Here is an 18,393-nt window from a genome sequence, read left to right as displayed (position 1 = left end):
CAATGTCATGCCTACCTGGCTGGAAATTTCAGTATTTGTATCCTGTGCAACCCTTATTTGGGGGCAGGAATGGTCAGTGATGATGTTGGTGAGTGCCAGAGACTGGTGTTTGCCTGCATGGCTGCCAGCTCTGCCAGTCTCCTTCCCTGACCTGCTGGCATCTAGCAGCAGCAGAGTGTCTTCTGAAGTCAGGTGGGAAAGCCAGGCCTCAAGAGCACTGCTGCAGTCTCTCCAACACTTGTTACCATGACACACAAGGCAAGACAAAGGAGAGTGCTAACAAATTCCTTAATTGATGCATCATCGCTGATATCACACCAAGCAGGAGCCCTCCAGCTTCTGCATGTTTGCTGATGACTCTGCACTCATCCAGCTCCTGCTTAGTCTTGGCTGTTCTCCCACATACTCCACCCATAGCTGACAAGTTCTGTGCAGGTTTATAACCCCATTAACGGATGACTCAGAGTGCTGCTTATTAAAAAAAAGGTGTGTGTGGTCATACAGACAATTATAGGTACAAGAGAGGTAAGGTGGTGCTGAGAACAAGATAGGAATAATTATAAAGCTATTGGACTGTGTAAATGTGGAGGTAATTGCTCCTTCCCAAAGCAAATTAAACATAAATAATCAAATAACTCAGCAGAAGTAGTGAAGTCTCAAATTAATGACAATTGTGTTTTGCAATTTCCCAGGACCATCTAGCTCTAAGAAAGGCTAACAAGCACTTTAAACTGTAACTTATTGAAATGTTGAATTATAAAACTGGAATACAGAACACTACTACCCTTCCTATTTCAGGCAAGTTAACAAATGAGAAAGTAACAGGTTTCTTGACTGAGTGTCCCAAAAAACCCCAACTATAACCCAGAACATTTACTGTTAAAATTATGAGCCCATGAAAATCCAAGTTTATAAAAAGTTGTTTACAGACCTGAAATAAAAGCATCCATCATTTTAATGCTGTAACTGCAGATTAAGACAATGCAGATGGGCATAATTTTCCATTCTTAATATGAGACACAACACCATGTGTCTTTAATATAGATACAACATATACATTCAGCTAGAACATTGGTTTATTCTTACATTTTAAATTCCAACTTAAGTCACTATCTCAAAAAAAGCAAGTGAGTACAAATGCAGTAAAGATCAGTCATTTAACACAATCTAAAATGTTATTTGTAGGATCTACAGAGAATGAAAAGTTTTCTCTATTAATGCTTTGAGTTAATCCTGTATCCAAACATTTTTCCCAATAAGCATCAGATTATTTTTATGTTGGCTATAAAGCTGTCACTCCTCAATAAACAGACATGCTCCTGGTGGGTTTACCTCACTGTCAAAGATCTGTCAATTCATGCATCATCTCATAAGTGAAACCAGAGAACCTTTACAGCACAGCTCCTAGCAAATCCATCTGAGCAGAGGCTGCTCATACCTGAGAGCATTCCCACCACTGCAGCTCCTGTGCAATTGGTAGTGACTGGATGCTCCCAAAACAAGTTCACAAAATCCCTGAAGTTAATAGTTCTGCCTCCCTTTAAAAGAAAGTTATGTGACCTTTAATGGTCTGCTCAACTGAGCCTTCGTTTAGTGAGTCTCAATTAAATTTTATGTTTTGTGGCTCCCATTTTCTTGTAAGACAAGAAAAGAGTTCAAGGGATGGATCCTCCTTTGAAGAATTTAATTCCCCATGAAGAAAATGTATTTCCAGTTAAAGAGATACTCAAAGTTTGGGGGAAGGGAGTTTTTGTAGAACTTCCTGTTGGTTTTTTTTGTTTGGTTGGTTTTTTGTTTTGGGGTTTGTTTGTTTTACTTTTGTTTGTTTGGTTGTTGTTTGTTTGTTTTGTTTTGTTCAAAGATTTCTAGTGTTTTGTAAAGATGAATGAGTTTTCTGATTCTTTGAAATGGACAGTGTTCTGTTAGTGATTAGACAATTATTTCCTCTCTTCTTTTCGTTGTAATGAGGACAAAATCAGAGGGATGGTTAAAGAATTCTGGCAGTTATTTGTGATGAAGCTTTCCATGAAATCACCAGATTGCTCCAGTGATACTGTAGCAATATAGTACTGGTTGATTTTCATTAAGAGCCACTGCAGCAAATGAATCATTTGCATATGTGTTCATAAAAATAAAAAATTCCTAGGCTGACTCTGCATACTTAACCTCAACATAACAAGGTCAAAAAATTAAGGCACAATGAAGTGCCTCACCTGAACTGGGCTTTGACATTTTGGCTTACCTTAGTTGCTACTACTGAAAAATTTAAGTACAAATCAGCATAAGCAATATTCCCAAATGTAAACATTTTCAGGGACAGGCCATTAGTAACACTTCTTTTACCAGTGTGTTTCTTTATTTAGTTAGGGGTTTTTTAGTCAATTTGACATAAAATCACAGCTCCAAAAGGGAATTCAGAGTGCTGGAGAAAGAGGCCTAAACCCTTATTTGTTTAATTTAGTTCTTTCCACTTTAGTTTATGCCTGAACTCTTTATAGATTAAGATATTTAGATATTTTCAGAAAATGCCACACACCATTGGGGGTGTTTCCTATTGCCAATATGAAATAAACATGGGGCATAAATGAGTTTCTTATACCCTACTCACAGAGTTACACACCTGAGTCTGAATACCTCATAAACTGATTTTGTTTGCTTAGTATCTAAATGTGAAGCCCTTTCTTGGGGCTCTCTTCTGCATATTTTTGTGGTCCCATGAGGAATGGGTTATCAGGATTAAAGGTTTCCACAAAGTAAAATAATTCACATTCCACCATCACTTCCTTCACAGCTGTTGTAATCACCATGCTCCAGAAAACCAGACAACTTGTGAAGACAGGAATGAAAGACTCATGGAGTCATACAGGTTTTTCAGGATTAACTGATTTCTTTTCTTATTTTTATCTGAAATTTAACATTATAATTCATCTGAGATTTTTTATCTCATTCTTTTTCCTAGTGCTTACTACTGATGTCTTTCAATGTGAATTTCTGCCTCTGTCTATCTTTCTGGAGAAAAACAGGTACTCATGACATCTGCTTTTTGACTGCTTGTATTGACTGCTTGAATTGAGTATTGACTGCTTTTGAAACAGACAAGTCAAACGCTGTATTAGCTCTTGCCCAATAGAAATTTGATCTAATCCATTGCTAAACTGTGATTTAAATATATAATATTTTCATGTAATCATCTTATTTTTCCTGCTCACAGATTCATGACTTGCTACAAACATTAAATATATTCTGGTTTATTTCCAGTATCAGGGCAAAAGAGTTCCATAGGAAAAAACCAATGAATGAAAAAAATAGTGAATTATCTTGGAAAGTGTCTCTTGATTTAGACTCTTTCTCCAGATATGAAAAATACTAGTGAATTGGGATGAGATAAACACTGTTTTCATACTCACTGACTTAAATATTGAAACTAGTTTTCTATTTAAAAATAGTTCTACATTATCATAAATATTAATACCTCAATAGTTTTCTTTCAAGGAGCAATACAAGTTAATGTTAACTCAGCCTAGAAAAACTCAGAAGCCACAGATTATCATTTGTGTGGAATCTTTTCAGCTTTTAACTTTTTAATGTCTTTTGTAGTGAAAAAACATAACATTAATTTCTCAACAAAAATGAATTTGCAACTAATAAGGGCATCTGCAATAACTTCTTCTTCCAACATCATAATGAAACTTCTTTGTATGTCCCTACTTTCTCATTTCAAACCATCCGGTTCTATATGGATGTGCTTAGGTAGTTTAGCTTAGCTAAATCTCACTGCAAGAAACATAACTGGTCTAGTTATTAATTTTCACTGCTCATCTCACCTCTGTTTTTCCAGTGCAGCTTGTGGATGCAAGAAGTCAATGTCTCACTGCACCTATGCTGCCTCCATACCCAGCATCTGTGCCACTATATACAGGAGCAGTTCCATTTTGATGAATATTTAAGTTGGACTCATGATCCAGAGGTCTTTTCCAAACAAATTGATGCTGTGATACATGGATAAAAAAAAAATTGGGTTGCTATGGTATTAAAAAAGTCTATGGAAAGCCTGCCAGCTACTCAAAGCTGGGTTTTACTAATTAGAGTTACCTTGATTAAAGGCTAGCTTCCAAAGATCTCCTGTGGATAACAGGCTTAACTTTAAGCATATGATTGATCCCATTACATTCACTGGCTTTAACTGGACTGCTCATAAAATTAAGCCTATATTTAAATGCCTTTCTGGATCAGAACCCAAGTCCCTTAGAAGAGCTCAGGCTTAGAGCAGCAGTACCTTATGATATGATTCAAGTATGATTCAAGTAACTGATGAACATACCTGTTTTTGCCATATTCTGTCAAACTGAAAAGCCGTGGAATTTTGCTTACACAGGTCCTGAAAACATTGTCTCCCACAGGTAACTGGGAATTCCATTTCATCAGAGCTTGTAAACAGGTGATACACTCAGCCCAAGCTGCTTACTAAACCAGGACGACACACGAGTGAAGATACTGGAATACACTGGAATACCCTGGAATAGCAGCCATCCTGCTCCAGTGCTGAAGCAGGGTTTGCACCAATGTCTCGATGCAGCTGTGCATTCTTTGACATATTATAATAACCAAAAATGGCATTGTGAGTCTAATTTAGACTAATCAAGACTTTTCAAATTGTGCTCGTTATGTAAGACTATGTCTGCCAAATTCTTGCAATTGCAAAAAGAAGAGTGGAATATAAAGAGGATCTAATGTCTGGAAAATGGGTGATTAAGAAAGGTTGCATAAAATTGACAATTTTAAAAACATATACTCTTACCCCTCTCGTTGGAAAATAGTCCTAAAACAGTCCCCCAGGCTCTTGTAACTGGTTGGATCAGTTTTCCCTCTTTGAATTTGGAACCTAAAAAAAATACAATTTACATCACAGCATGAGAAGTCAGGGATTTTAAGTCACTTTTAACTTTCCAATTATTATATAAAAGGAGTTTTAAAGGGTTTTTTTATGTCTCTGATTCATTATTATATACTGTTCCTGATATACTTATTAACACTGTTTTCATAGAAGCTGTTAAACCAAGGAAAACTAGAGCTTTAGTAGTAACTTTTTTTGTAGTTTATGGAACTCACAGTATAGCTATCACCTTTGACATTTACACCTCTTTCTAGTTGTTTGAAAAATAAGCTGTTAACCCTGTGCCTGATCCAAAGCCCACTGAAACTAATGTGAGTGTTTGAGTCAAACCCTGCTTTTGAAAATCTGGAATGTAATACTATCGTGTGTTGCTCATTTTTATATCTGACACAATTACAACAAAAATCAAACAGAGACATGAGCAGATATTAGAGAACCATTCATTTTTCATAATTCAATAATAAGATGAACAATAAAAGCAAGCAATGAATTATTCTAATTGAAACCTTATTTTCTCTATTCAAATTTTGACAACAATAAAAATTTCAACATGAAGCTTGTGGCCTTGAAAGGAAAATCAAGATTATGATTTAAGATTGTAAACTTCTTATTGTTATGATTTATGGATAGCAACAGTGATTTAACACACTATATTATTTTACTAAGTATCTCAGATAGAGGATCCTATTTCTTTCAGTTTAAAAACTGCAGCTGGCACATTCAAGTAAATAGAATGGAAATATTTAGATTAATTTTTAGCAACATAACTTCTTTTTAAACTGCTGATTACCAAATAGCACTAAACAATAAAAAGAATATTGCTGTTGGCAATGCCAGTGTAAAATAGCCCTACATCAGGCAATCATTATACTGGTTTTATTTCTGGTTTCAAGGACTAATTCATATTACAGTCAAGTACACCACTTGTCACAGGTACACTGCTGTTCTGAGAAACATCAATTGTTACTCATTCTGATCACGATACTGGATCTCATTTAACTGAGATAACGAATCAAGGCATTTTTAACTCAAGGTTAAGCAGCAATTTTCTCCTCTCTCACAGAATTCAGTAAGGTCAAGTCAACATTTGCTTTGTGGCAAAAGGCATTCATTGTTTTGAACATCAGTATTTCTGTGCTAACACAGCTAAAATTTTCTTCAATTTGAGGAAAAAAATTCAAGTGATGCAATTCTTTGGGCAATTATGAAGGCAAGCCCACACCTTTTTTAAAACAGTCAGAAGGAAACACTGAGTCCCTCCATAGTCCTAATAAAAGTAGTTCAGGCACATCTGGGATCTCTATCTGGGGTAACCTCTTTTATTAGCACAAGAACTTGCTGCCAAGTTGGCAGAAAGAAGAATGCTATTCAAGAGGCTTACACTCAAATAAGAGCTGGTGCATAACATTTTGTCTGAAAAGATCCCTTGGGAAGGCTAATAGTTGAAAAAAAAAGCCTCAATGCCATCAGCATAGTCCAACAGCAATACCAGCTACAGAAGCTTTTACATTGTGGCAGTCAAGCAATCCAAATTATAACAGAACCTAGTTGCTATGCACATTTTAATATATTTAAGACTTAAGATTGTTCATACACCTCAGCTCAAAATTAAAAATGTCTTTCTTTTTCTTAAAGGAAACTTGCAAAAACTCACCTCATACTTTCTCAAAGTATTTAAAAATAACATTTTCTTAACCCAAACACTTTTCCTCAAGTTTCAAGATTTGGTGTCCTTGTAAACTCAAAAAAGTACCACGATTTCTAAAGCAGCCTTTGAATAATGCACTTTGGTCTCTTTCACCCTGCAAATGCTCAGCAATGTCCTACTTGCATGTGTGTAAGGTTCCCCACTAAATCATGCATGCAAAACTGTTTGTTGAGCTGGGGCTTTAATTCCAGAGTCACAGTGGATCTCAACAACATAGTGAAAATATTTATATAATTCTGTTTAACAGCTTACACATTGGCAACTTCTCAACTAAATTTAAATTATTCAATAAAAATACGTCTTTTATAGCAATAATGTAAGTAATGGCATAAGAAATGCAATAATCGCGTTGGCAATTTATGTTTTATCAGATGAAGGATAACTTCTTGCTAAAGAAGTTAAGTCAAAGAAGCTTTACATTTATTTCACATGTTTGTTTTAATATAGATAAGACTTTAGTGTTAAATGAGTCCATTTGTTACACTGAGTCACACAAATAACATATTCTTTCCTTTAGGGTTTTTGGATCCATTCCTTCCCTAGTAAATCTATTTTACAGCTTTAACAGCAATTCTAAAATACATGCCAATTATGTGCTTCAACCTAGATCTGCGAATTGGGTTCTTTGATTCAGAATTGCTTGCCTCAATAAAATCATGTGTAACTTTTTAATGAACTAACTAATTGATCACCAGCACTTGTTATAAGAAGCTCAGGGAAGAGCTGAAAAATATGTTTGGTTTTCCTGGGAACAGCAGTGGCAGCCTCTATTAGTAGTCTTAATAACACAGAAGAGCTAAAGCATTCCCTTAAAAGAAAACCCCAACCTGGCCTGTTTTTAATGATTGTTTAGAGGAATGAACACAACTGTGGGATATGTAATGGCTTTCTCTGCTTCAAACCCGTTCCTTTCTAAAAGCACTATAAAACCACTGAATTTCATGCATTTTTGAAAGTTGGATGTCTGCCTTGTATCCTTTCAGCTTTTGCTAGACCAAAAAAGATAAATTCCCCTCTAAATACCATTGGAGCACTAACTTCTGATCTAATAATTTTGAAGTGTGATGGCAGGCAGCCCTCAGTGACATGCTGAACAGCCATATGTGCAGGAATGCTTTCCCAGGGCTGGGATGGACGACCTCCTACTCACTACCAGCATCCAAGAATTGTCAGAAGTCACTGGACACTCCAACACACTGTGTGTTTCCTGCAAGCTTTATCACTTTAAAAATGAGCATCAGGCTAACTTTCCTCCCCTGTCATTTTCCTGCTTCTTGGCTTTCTGGGCAGAATGCTGTGGTGCTGAGCACTCCCAGCGCTCACTGAGCTGGGGGAGGCACTTTGCAGCCCATGTTGCCTCTTCCAACCTGGGACCAGCCAAGGCATTTACTGCCTGCCCCCTTGGCCCCTTGCAGTTCCTACATCCGTCTCCTGTGCCATGAGGGACATCACATTTTCTTTTTCTGGCTTGCAGCAACAGTCCAAAGGGCTTGGTCTTCCATGTCTCCTTTGAAGGAACAGTACCTTTGCAGTAGCTACACGAGATACCAAAGTGCCCTGATAATGTTTAAGAAGAGAACATTGGGGTCCTTCCCTGTTCACTGCAGAAGACACATGTTTGGGATCTCTATAAAAAGTGGGAACCCTGTAAAACTATTTGAGGTTTTGGGGTCTGTTCAAAAGGCATTGAAAACTGATGATCTAAAACCAGGGAAATATTTTAATTTACCCACACTAATCAATGCTAAAAATTCTACTTGTGAAAAGAATAAACCTAAATTATTGTTCTTTTACAAGCATGAGAGAGAACATTTTTTTTTTATGGTTATAACAGTCCTTGATCAATAAGTCTCAATGGGCTCTGCCTGAAATTCCATAATGTAGAAGATGCTTCAGTTCTTTCAGCACTTCTCTGAACCACTTATCATTTAACAAGTGATCCATCATGCTGTGGAGCAATGACTCTACACAAACACATGCATCTGTTTCCAATGCCTAACTCACAGTCCTTGTTGGTTTTTTAATAGCCAGCATTTCATTCTGAGTTCAATAAACTCCTCAGTCCAGACCATGCTTTTCTGATCCTATTCCTATTGCAAAAGCCCTCTAGGTAATCTTCTAATAGAATCAATATCTATAGAAGAACAAATAGATGCATGTTCTTTATAAAAAAAAGATTCTCTCACATCCCTCTATAATTTGCTAAATTTTTTGTTCATGTTTGCTGAATATCTCATCAAAGTTTTCTTGCGCACGTCTGCTACTACATTATCCAGATATTTAGTGTTTAAAGCCTGTTTACCACAACATTACCTAAAAATCCTCCATATTTTATTTACTGATCTGGGCTGGAGAAAGATTTCTAATTCACATTGACATTGTTTTAGCCATCTTAAAATCTAAAAGAAAGAAATCAGTATTTTCATATCTAGATTGAAGCACATAGTGAGATTTAAGACCCAGTTATGTAGGACAACCACAGTGTGATATGGAGCAGTCCAGACTTGTCAGATTCTTGCCACTGGGTTTGCAAAGACCCTTGTGCATAAATCCCAGAATTTCTTGCTGTTTTTATGCAGCACTGCTGACTAGTTTGTCAACCACAGAGTTCAGAGGGAAAGAAAAACACTGACTCATAGAACCAAGCTTTATACCAGGCTGCAGTGCTTGCCAAGGAGTGGCAGCCTTAGCTGTATTTTCCTTCTCTGCATATCTCAGTAGGATTTTATCATACGTTCTACTTGGTTTTGAATACAGCTCCTAACATTTCCATTCATGGCTGGGGTTTGTGCAGTACCAGAGCAAATAACCTTGGGAACTGACGTATATGGGTGCTATAAAGAAGATAATTACATGGCATAACAGCAAAACAAATTAAAATATCTGTGCAACTTGAATTTTAAAACAACTTTAAAATAAATGTACAGTCTTTGGAAAACTGAAAACGTGTACAGCTTTTTTGCACTTTCAGTAATTCCCATGATTCCAGACACTCCTCACTGTATTTACCACACCCTTATATATGTTGATAAAAGAATGTACAGTCTGAAGTTTTATATAAATATACATTATTTAACAGTTAACATACTTATAATAAAATAAAATAACTGCATTTTATTTTTAAAATATTTTCATTTGTTAAGTTAAACATTTATTCAGGTGTTACTATGAGTGGTATCTACTGATGCTTAAATTTCATGCAAAACTTTGGACTGGAAAATGGACCTGAATAATATAATTTATTTCACTTTTTGGCTCAAGTTCTTTGAGTTGCTTATGTTACTTATAGGATAATAACTAAGTTGAGAGTACAATTCTGTCACTTATTTTAATAGTAAATCATAGGAGCTGTTAAAGAGCTGAATATTACTTTTCAAACAAAAAAAAAGCCTAATTATTTTAGGCAAAAGATAGAAGTTTTGCTACTGCAGAGGTTCATATTTTGAGTGTTCTAGTATTGCTATGATGATTATTTAACTGTGAAAAGCATATAAGAATATAATAAAGTAGTAACATAAAGAACAGGTAAAGACGAGAACTTATTCCAGTTATTCTCCATACTAGCCATAGATTTGTCTCAAATCTATGCCAGTTAGATTTAGTAGCTGAATTTTCTTACAGTTCATATTTACCTTACAGAAATAAACCAAAATTATATGTAGTGAAGCAATACTAAAAATTATTTCAAAATTAATCACAATTAATTTCATTTTGTTGGAATTAATGATGCTTGTTAAGTTTATTCACCCCATTGAATTTTGGAGGAATTTGTTGGGCTTTTTAACCAAAAATAAAAAAAAAAGGAATAGCAATAATGGAAATAATTGTAAAGATACCCTGGAAGGTTTCTCTGCAGAGTTGATTTTTATATCAGTTAGAACATCAACTATCAGCTATGATGGTAAAATAAAAAACTACCAAAGAGAAACTGATGATTTCTACCATTTAGAAATGTGTTTATCAAGCATTTAATCTCACAAATCTGTCTATTCCACACCTGATCTCAGCCTTTTTGTAATCCAGATTTGTTCTGTCCTCTTGCTATCTGATTTGCACTTTTGTCTCTGAGAAAAATACCTCAGAAATTGCCATGAAAAATAGGTAGGGCAAAAGGAGGAACCACCACCAGCAGATGAGAAAGGAGCAACTGCCCAAGGTCTGAATAAGGGTATATTCATGGCAAAAGTTACAGCTAGATCAACAACAGGCTTGGCATTTTACAGCAGAATTTAGATGGAACACGTTGGCTGTTCTGATCAAACTGAACCCAGTAAGACCATCACCACCTGTGCCCTCCTTTTAGATTGGCTAAAAGCAATTCATATAAACCCTCACAAAATACTTGGTCTAAACTCTTTCAGCCTGGATGATGAGAACTTACCATCCATAGCTTACTCTGAACTTACAATTTTTAACAAGTATTTTTCCTAAATGAAGCACATCATTAAATACAAAAACTGTGAAGTCTTAAACATGAAAAAACAGCTTCCCTCAGCCAGTTGTCTGAATGTGACTCTTACTCTTAGACCAGAGAAAAGTACACTAATCAGAAGAACAACTTGATCTTTGCTGTACTTCCTATTTCTTTTATAGATGACCTTCCCCCCTCTCTTGCTTTTATATTCAGGCTAAGCAGCACATCATTCCATCAAAAATATCAGTGGGGAAAAGAACACAGTACAGTAAATTTATTTTTATTTATTTAATTTTTTAGACACTAAAGCTGTATTTTTTTAAGATACTAATGAAGAACTCTTCTGATTTTTTTTCTCCTGTATTGATTCTTTCATTGTGTGCATGGGACAAACATGCAGTAGCTATAACATCAGAAGGAAATTTTTCTTTACATGTAGTTTTAAAAAATATAAATGAAAAAAATAACTTGACCATAAGCAGGTCACATTAATCCATTTAACTTTTTCATGCAGATCTACTGTTGTAATATTGCAGAAGAATAACAAAGAAAATGTAGTCGTAGCACGTATGTATGAATAATTTCATGTTTTCCCAAGGAAGAAATTCAGCAGAAACTAAGTCCAAACAATAAATATTTTAATAATCTAATTCCATTAATGACTGTGTGTGTGGAGGGGGAGTTCTAAACAACAAAAACAAAAGTAGTGAAAACCAAAACCTTTTCATTCCACACTAAAAACCAGTCAGAGAAACCTCATGAATGTGCGAGTTCCATTTTATTCCATGGATGAAAATACTGAGAATACTTGAATTCCTGTTTTACAACAAAGTGGACATATGGATTGAGGCTCTAGGCTGGAGTCCTCCCCACCTATTACACATGCACAGCAAGAGCTGCCTGTCTTCCACCCCAGCCTCCAGGGCCTGGAATGCTCTTGTGTTTCCCAGGTCCCAGATACCACTGGCAGCTGTGGGGTTCTACAAGCTCTCCAAAAGTACCAGCCTTTCCTCATGGTTAAGGACTTGTAAATAATACATATTGTTGTTGTCCTTTAGAAATGTCTCCAGTGTTCTTCTGTGTGAGAAGCCCATCCACAAGTCCTGCCAGAGCAGGAACAGCTCCGGCTGGCCGCTCTGCCAGTGCTGTGGCTATGTACAAGGTACAGTTCTGTCAGTGAAGCTTTGCTTTGGCTGCCTAGATACAAGTTCAGAGCATTAGATGACAGCAATGATCATAAAAGGGACAGCTATTTGAAAGATCATGCAGTATTTTGTGTGAAGGATTGTGCAGTACATGTGATCTTAACACAACAAGGTCAGCCAGGATGTGCTGACTGTAAAAGCAATAGGTAAATTTAAACACTACTTGTGTTTTCTGTCTGCATCTTCCTGCGTGTAAGGCACTTAGTTACGCTGGTGAAAGAATGTGCAGAAACCAGGAATGGTAAAAAGAGCATTTTGTTTTTTACAGTGATGCTTTATTTCTGAAACCTTTGTAATATCTATTTCCTAAGTGAAAGCAACCCTCCCAAATCTATGGACGTTTTTGAGCCTTATCTAAGCTGGACAAATCATTCAAAATGGCACCACAAGGAATAATTTTGTATTGTCAGAGATGGTGGAGCTATTTGTGTGATTTTAAGTATGAACAGTCACTCATAGCCTAAGACATCAACAGAAGAAATCTGGTTTTCATTAGTTTTGAATAAAGTCTTATATGTTTTCCTTCAAAACAGCTTATAGAGAAACAAGGGACAAACTGATGAGGAATATAAATTAATGACTAGAAGACATTTCACAACAACTCATATATTATATGATAATTATATTAGGGCATACAGTCTCATGTATGTATGCAGTCTCAGTTCAGGGAAAAATGAGAATGTGGTTTGGCTGATTTCAGTGTGAAACGTGTCTGCTAAAAAGTGTTCAATTTTTTTATCTCAGTTAAACTTCTATTACAAAAATGTATGTCCTCTCTTGACCTCTTGTTGGAAAGCAATTCTTGTGTCCTGTGACACTACTGTGATCTATGACCCTTTACTGAGCTTCGGCAAATTAGCATTGTTAAAGAACTGAAATGTAGTTATCAACACTTCACCTATCAGCTAAGTAATACCAGGTTAGAAGAGTAATTTTGCTGCCTTTAAATGGTAAGGGTATTCTCCATTACTCCAAAGAGATGCAAAGGCAAATCTCAACACAGCTTTGTAAACTCAAACACGTGTCTGATTATCCATAGAAAGGCTTCAAATGATCCCTCACTGGTCACTACTGGACAATACCTGAAATACAAACAGCAAGCCCTGCTCTAAAACCCTTCCAATTTCAGAAAATGTAGTAAAGATATTCATGCTACTGGAAAAAGTAATATTCTTCCTCTACAATTTTTGTAGAAAGGGCCAAGCACTTCTACACAGTTTTCTCAACAAAGCTTTGATCTCAGTGTCTGTTATGGAAATCTCACAGCACCTCTCCAGAGAAGGCAGAAGAATTTTTGCGGCTTTCTGGCATGAAGATGGAGGGGGAGGACTTTTAGGTTGGTTGTTCAACACTTTTCGGTATTCATTAACATTTTAACTCCTCTGATGAGATCAATCACCTCACAGCTGAATGTATTCTTAATTTTTTCTTTTTTTTTGGTATTAAAATGATTTGGCACCAAAAATTTTCAAACCACAACAAAATCTACATTACACTTACTCCCTATGGCTAAAGTAAGAAAGATAACAAAAAATATCTTTTCTCCCAAAGGAAAGAAATGGCCAAACACAGAAATCCAAATTCATTTTTAGAGGAAAACAGCCAAAATGAAAGTGTGAGTTGCTGAAAGAAGTGTTAGTTTTGTGCTGGAAAATATTTGAAAGGGAAACAATTTCATTAATTTATTGTGGCTGAGATTTTTTAAATACTGGAAAGGATGCAACCAGACTAAATCTGCAGAAAAATACAGCTAAATATCCTGCACTTGAAAGCATTAACACACGTGCCCTTTCTCATTAACAGACAAACCACTTTAAATGACTAATAGCCAATTCACATAATAAGGACATTGCCTACTATGCATGTGCTGCTTCTACAAAAAGATTAATTTTTTCCTAATAAATTGTATGGCTAAGTGACAGAAAACATACAGACTTACATGAGCAAAACAAGGAAATTCTGAGTTAAAGACTGAAACTTAGCTCTTACCCACCCAACTGTGCCCCAATATTACAGCTTATGTGGAATTCATTATCGACCAGTGCTGAGTGATCTCAGCAATTCTTAACATACAGTAGGACAAGGCAAGTTAAGGATGAAATTTCCTCTGAAGTACTATGACTTTCACTGCTGGGGTGACTTATAGTAAAACTAGTGAAATACTGGAGCATGTGCATTCTGAAATTCAATTAATCAGAAATAGTACAATTCTATAAAAATCAAAACAAAAATGTATTCACTTAACACTAAGGCAAGTTTTCTGTGTGTTCAAATACTAAGGCAAATTTTCTGTGTGTTCAAATTGTAGCTTGCCAGTTCTTTTGGAGTCCACAGATACATAAAGACACATTTAAGAAATTTTGGTCTAACTAAAATTTATCCTAGTAAGCAAGGAGAAACCTTTGACACCTATGAGTATACCCTATTAATTCACCATATGAAGATAAGAAAAAAAGAAAGGAAATTAGTTTTTGTATATTCAGTGTAGTGGAAAAACAGCAGTTATTTTCAGACTTCAGTAGGTTAATTTTTATTTTTCTAACTCATACTATTAACAGTTAACAACAAAAACTAATGCTAAACAAGACTCAGGAGAATCTAGAATGTAGGTTGCACACCCAGGTCAGAAGAATAAGTTTGATTATTCAAAGCTGTTGTTGAATCACAGTTGTTGCTACAAAACTGTCAGGATACTTTTTTTTTTTTGCAGAACCAAATAGCCCCACACATTGAGATTATTTTTCTTATTTTTAAATACACTTTTGAAACTACCAAAGTTCAGCATTGAGTACTTGACATCTCAGTTTTATACAATAGAAAATAATGCTGTAATGGAAATACTAGCAGGGTCTTGACAACAGCCGTGTAAGGCTGCACTTTTATATCACAACAAACTCTTCCAGCTGAAAAAACTCACTTATTGCCCAGGATGGTGTGGAAAAAAGATCGTTGTTGCTTCAGGAAAGACAGTTGCTTGAAAATTGGCATAAAGTGGTGAAAATTATAAAGGAGAATTACTTTTTTTCCCCTGAACTCAACCTAACTACTCCAGAAAGTAATGCACAAATCATTCATTATAATGAGTCATAACAATGATTTGTGATCTTCCAAGTTTTCATTTTACGCCCCTCTGTTTTTCCTTAAAGACAGGAGGATAGACAAAGACTGGAAACTTTGGGTCATATGGATCACGGCACCACTGCTATGTCTGGAATTTTCTTATAAATATCCTATTGCTCTGAGGTTCATAGGCCTGACTGAAACAGCAGGGACGATCTCATTTGTACTTTTATAGTTGTAGAGGGATTTGCAAGAGTTAACACAATTTTCCATAATATTTCTTACCGACTTCAGGAGTAAAGGGAGAGTTCCCTTTTTAATCAGTATCTGAAACATTGTTAAGTCTAAAGGGACACAGGAATTCTTTCAGATTTAACAAGGCTTTTCCAAGTGCTGATAATTTTAAAGGTACAAAACAAGGCAACTTTTGAAAAAGAGAGGATTTCAGTGAAGCGTCTGTGGGCAGCAATCAGTGCAGTAGTCTGGAGGGTACACTTTTCAGCAGATTTTACTGCTTTCTTGCAGCCTTGTGCCTTTTAAAGATTAAAAGATTCTTCAAAAAAGAAATGGTATATTATTCCTTTTGAGTTCATGAAAATATTCAAATCAAGAAAGTGTTGTCAGGTTCTGTTTCAGTGAGGTCTATGTCAGAAAACAAACTATTTCACTAACCACCAGTGGGAAGCTAGAAAAGCGCCTTCATTTTGTATAGTCACAGAAGTCTTTAAAGGCTTTCTTCTCACATCCTTCTCCAGGCAGACAGGCAGGCAGGCAAACTATGCTAACATGGCTGATCTGACTCAGATATTGAGCTTGAGGACTGAAAAACAGAAAGAAGAAAAGGCAGTTCTGATGTTGTCCATGCAGTATTTCTCAGGGACTACTGTTCTGTTTCCTTACCACATTCAGTACCTCTTCCATGTACACATTTAGTCAAGTCTCCATAATGCTACATGGATTCAGAGATAGAACTAACAGAATTATCGAATTGTTGAATGCCCACTGATAAATAAAATAGGATTGTTGAAAACTGACTGCTGGAAAAAAGTGGGTCTGCACGCTTATACAGAATTAATAGGTAATTACTTTATATATATTTTTATATATAAAATGAATAGGATGAAGATCTTGCTGGCAAATTTCTCTGTCTTGTCTAATGCAAACTAAGAGTGCAATAAGTAAAAGCGTAAGTGTTCGACATGTAGCCATACCCCCTCCTATCCTCTTTTTCTTAGCCCATATGCTAATGGGAAGGCAACTCTCTGAAAGAACAGCATAATTTATCCTTTTCCTAAGTTATGCTATGATGCTTTCAAAGAACCAGCTGTATAGAGGTTTGCTATGTGGTATGATACTAGCAATAGCTTCAGCTGCTTCATTTTGGGTATAATCTTTGTGCAATGTATGTGTCTGTGCACATAAATAGGGATCCAAGTATTTGTAAGAATCAACCTTCCTTGCTATGGAGTCTGAAAGGTGCCCAGTCTGAAGCATGAGAAGGGCCTACTGTACCTAAATTTTGCAGAGTACATTGGAATTATCCTTGTTAAAAATCTAAAGTTTGATCCACTTGTGGCCTGAACCCATTCCAAGAATAAAGCTGACCTTAAAGGTCTGCAGAAAGGTATCTCCAGTTTTATTACGTGCAGGGGACAGATTTTAGCCTTCTTTTTCAAGACTCTCTTGAAAATGCAGACAGCCATCCTGCCTAACAGCTAAGAGATGTATCACCTGCCAATTTATTAGAGGTCATTTATTAGAGGTCACAAGATGCCAGCTTGCCATTGGAACTGGCAGCAGAAACCACAGCCTCAGAACTGACAAACATTGCTGCTTTTGTTGCAGGTTTTCCCCTATGAGCCTGTGGTCTGGGAAAAGGGCAAATAGTGAAAGTCAATCACAGGGGATGAGTGATGGATACATAGGGAGTGAGCAAAATTATGAAAATAGGCAGGATAGAAAAGAGTGTGGTACTAAGAAACATGATATATTGAGCAGATGGAAAACCTTGAGGCAGATACTGGTCAAAACATGAACAATGTATCACTGCATCTGTTCCTTCCATCTCTAAAGCACATCAAGAAACACTGTAATTCTGCAAATTTCCCTTCTCTCTCTACTACTGCATTCAATGGATAGTATAAATGTGACATAAATGATATCTGAATTAATATATGGTATTCATTTACTGTACCATACTGTATCAAATTATAATTCTTAAATTCATCAGCTCCCATTGACAATAAAGGCCACTTAAAAATATATAAGAGAAAGATATGTTAACTTTAAATGAGGTACTTCTGTAGGACTTTCTAGCAAAAGGATATATAGTTTTCAGAGGTTTCCTAGACTTACACATAATATCAAGTGGCATCTCTAACATGTCTAAAGTCCTGTTTTGGTGCAATGATATTCCTCTGCTCACTGTTCTGTTTACTTTCTGTTTATACTCCAGTAATTGCTGTTTTCCTTCTCACCACTAGAGTATATGTGTGCACAAAAATAGCTTTTCTAAAATACACAGAGAAAATACAGTGTGACTTAAGGAATTAATTTTCTTTTAAGGAATATGTGCAGAGAGAATGGTTCCATGTCTACATCACTGCTATAATTTATGTCAGAAGAATAATGTATTTCCAGATCTGTGTACTATGAAACACTTGACTTGTTTAATTTTTTGTCTCTTGGTTTCTGTCCAAAGGGCTATGATTGTATGAAGTTTCAATTAATATATGGAAGAAGCTTTTTAACATAGATGATATGGCCAATTGCAAACATTTATTAAATATGAATTCCTGCTGTCAGAAGTGGAAGAATTCTCAAAGTGAGCACCAAACCTCAGCCTTCAGGAGTAAAGAGCAGCAATGAGTAGCTCAGGAGTAGATGAATAGCTTTGAGTAGCCACAGGAGTAGATAAGTGCTATGAGTGAGGAATGATATTCTTACAATGCTGAAGAGAGTCTGAATCAACCAATAGTAAATCACTTTCAATTCTTCTCTCCTCAGAAAGAGCTTAGCATACAATGAAACAGAAATCTCTTTTTGAAAATACCCAGCTGATTTACATGGCATTTACACAGTTGATTCAAGAAGTACTTTCTAAAATGACTAA

At 36.0% G+C, this 18,393-nt stretch overlaps 1 protein-coding gene across 3 annotated transcripts in view; it reads right to left on the bottom strand.

Annotated features, from left to right (window-relative positions):
• SLC25A21 (solute carrier family 25 member 21) overlaps nucleotides 1-18,393 on the bottom strand; it is a 232,009-nt gene that overhangs the window by 50,324 nt on the left and 163,292 nt on the right. For all 3 annotated transcript variants that reach the window (XM_071426868.1, XM_071426866.1, XM_071426867.1), the window contains one exon: nucleotides 4,799-4,882. In XM_071426868.1, the coding sequence (XP_071282969.1) occupies nucleotides 4,799-4,882 (84 nt within the window). The remainder of the gene's footprint in view (nucleotides 1-4,798; nucleotides 4,883-18,393) is intronic.

Source organism: Agelaius tricolor, unplaced genomic scaffold (genome assembly GCF_023055355.1).
Source record: "Agelaius tricolor isolate 1412-34295 unplaced genomic scaffold, bAgeTri1.0.p SCAF_5, whole genome shotgun sequence".
Taxonomy (NCBI): Eukaryota; Metazoa; Chordata; class Aves; order Passeriformes; family Icteridae; genus Agelaius; species Agelaius tricolor.
The sequence above is the reverse complement of the archived record's forward strand: the minus strand, read 5'-3'. Positions and strand labels throughout refer to the sequence as shown.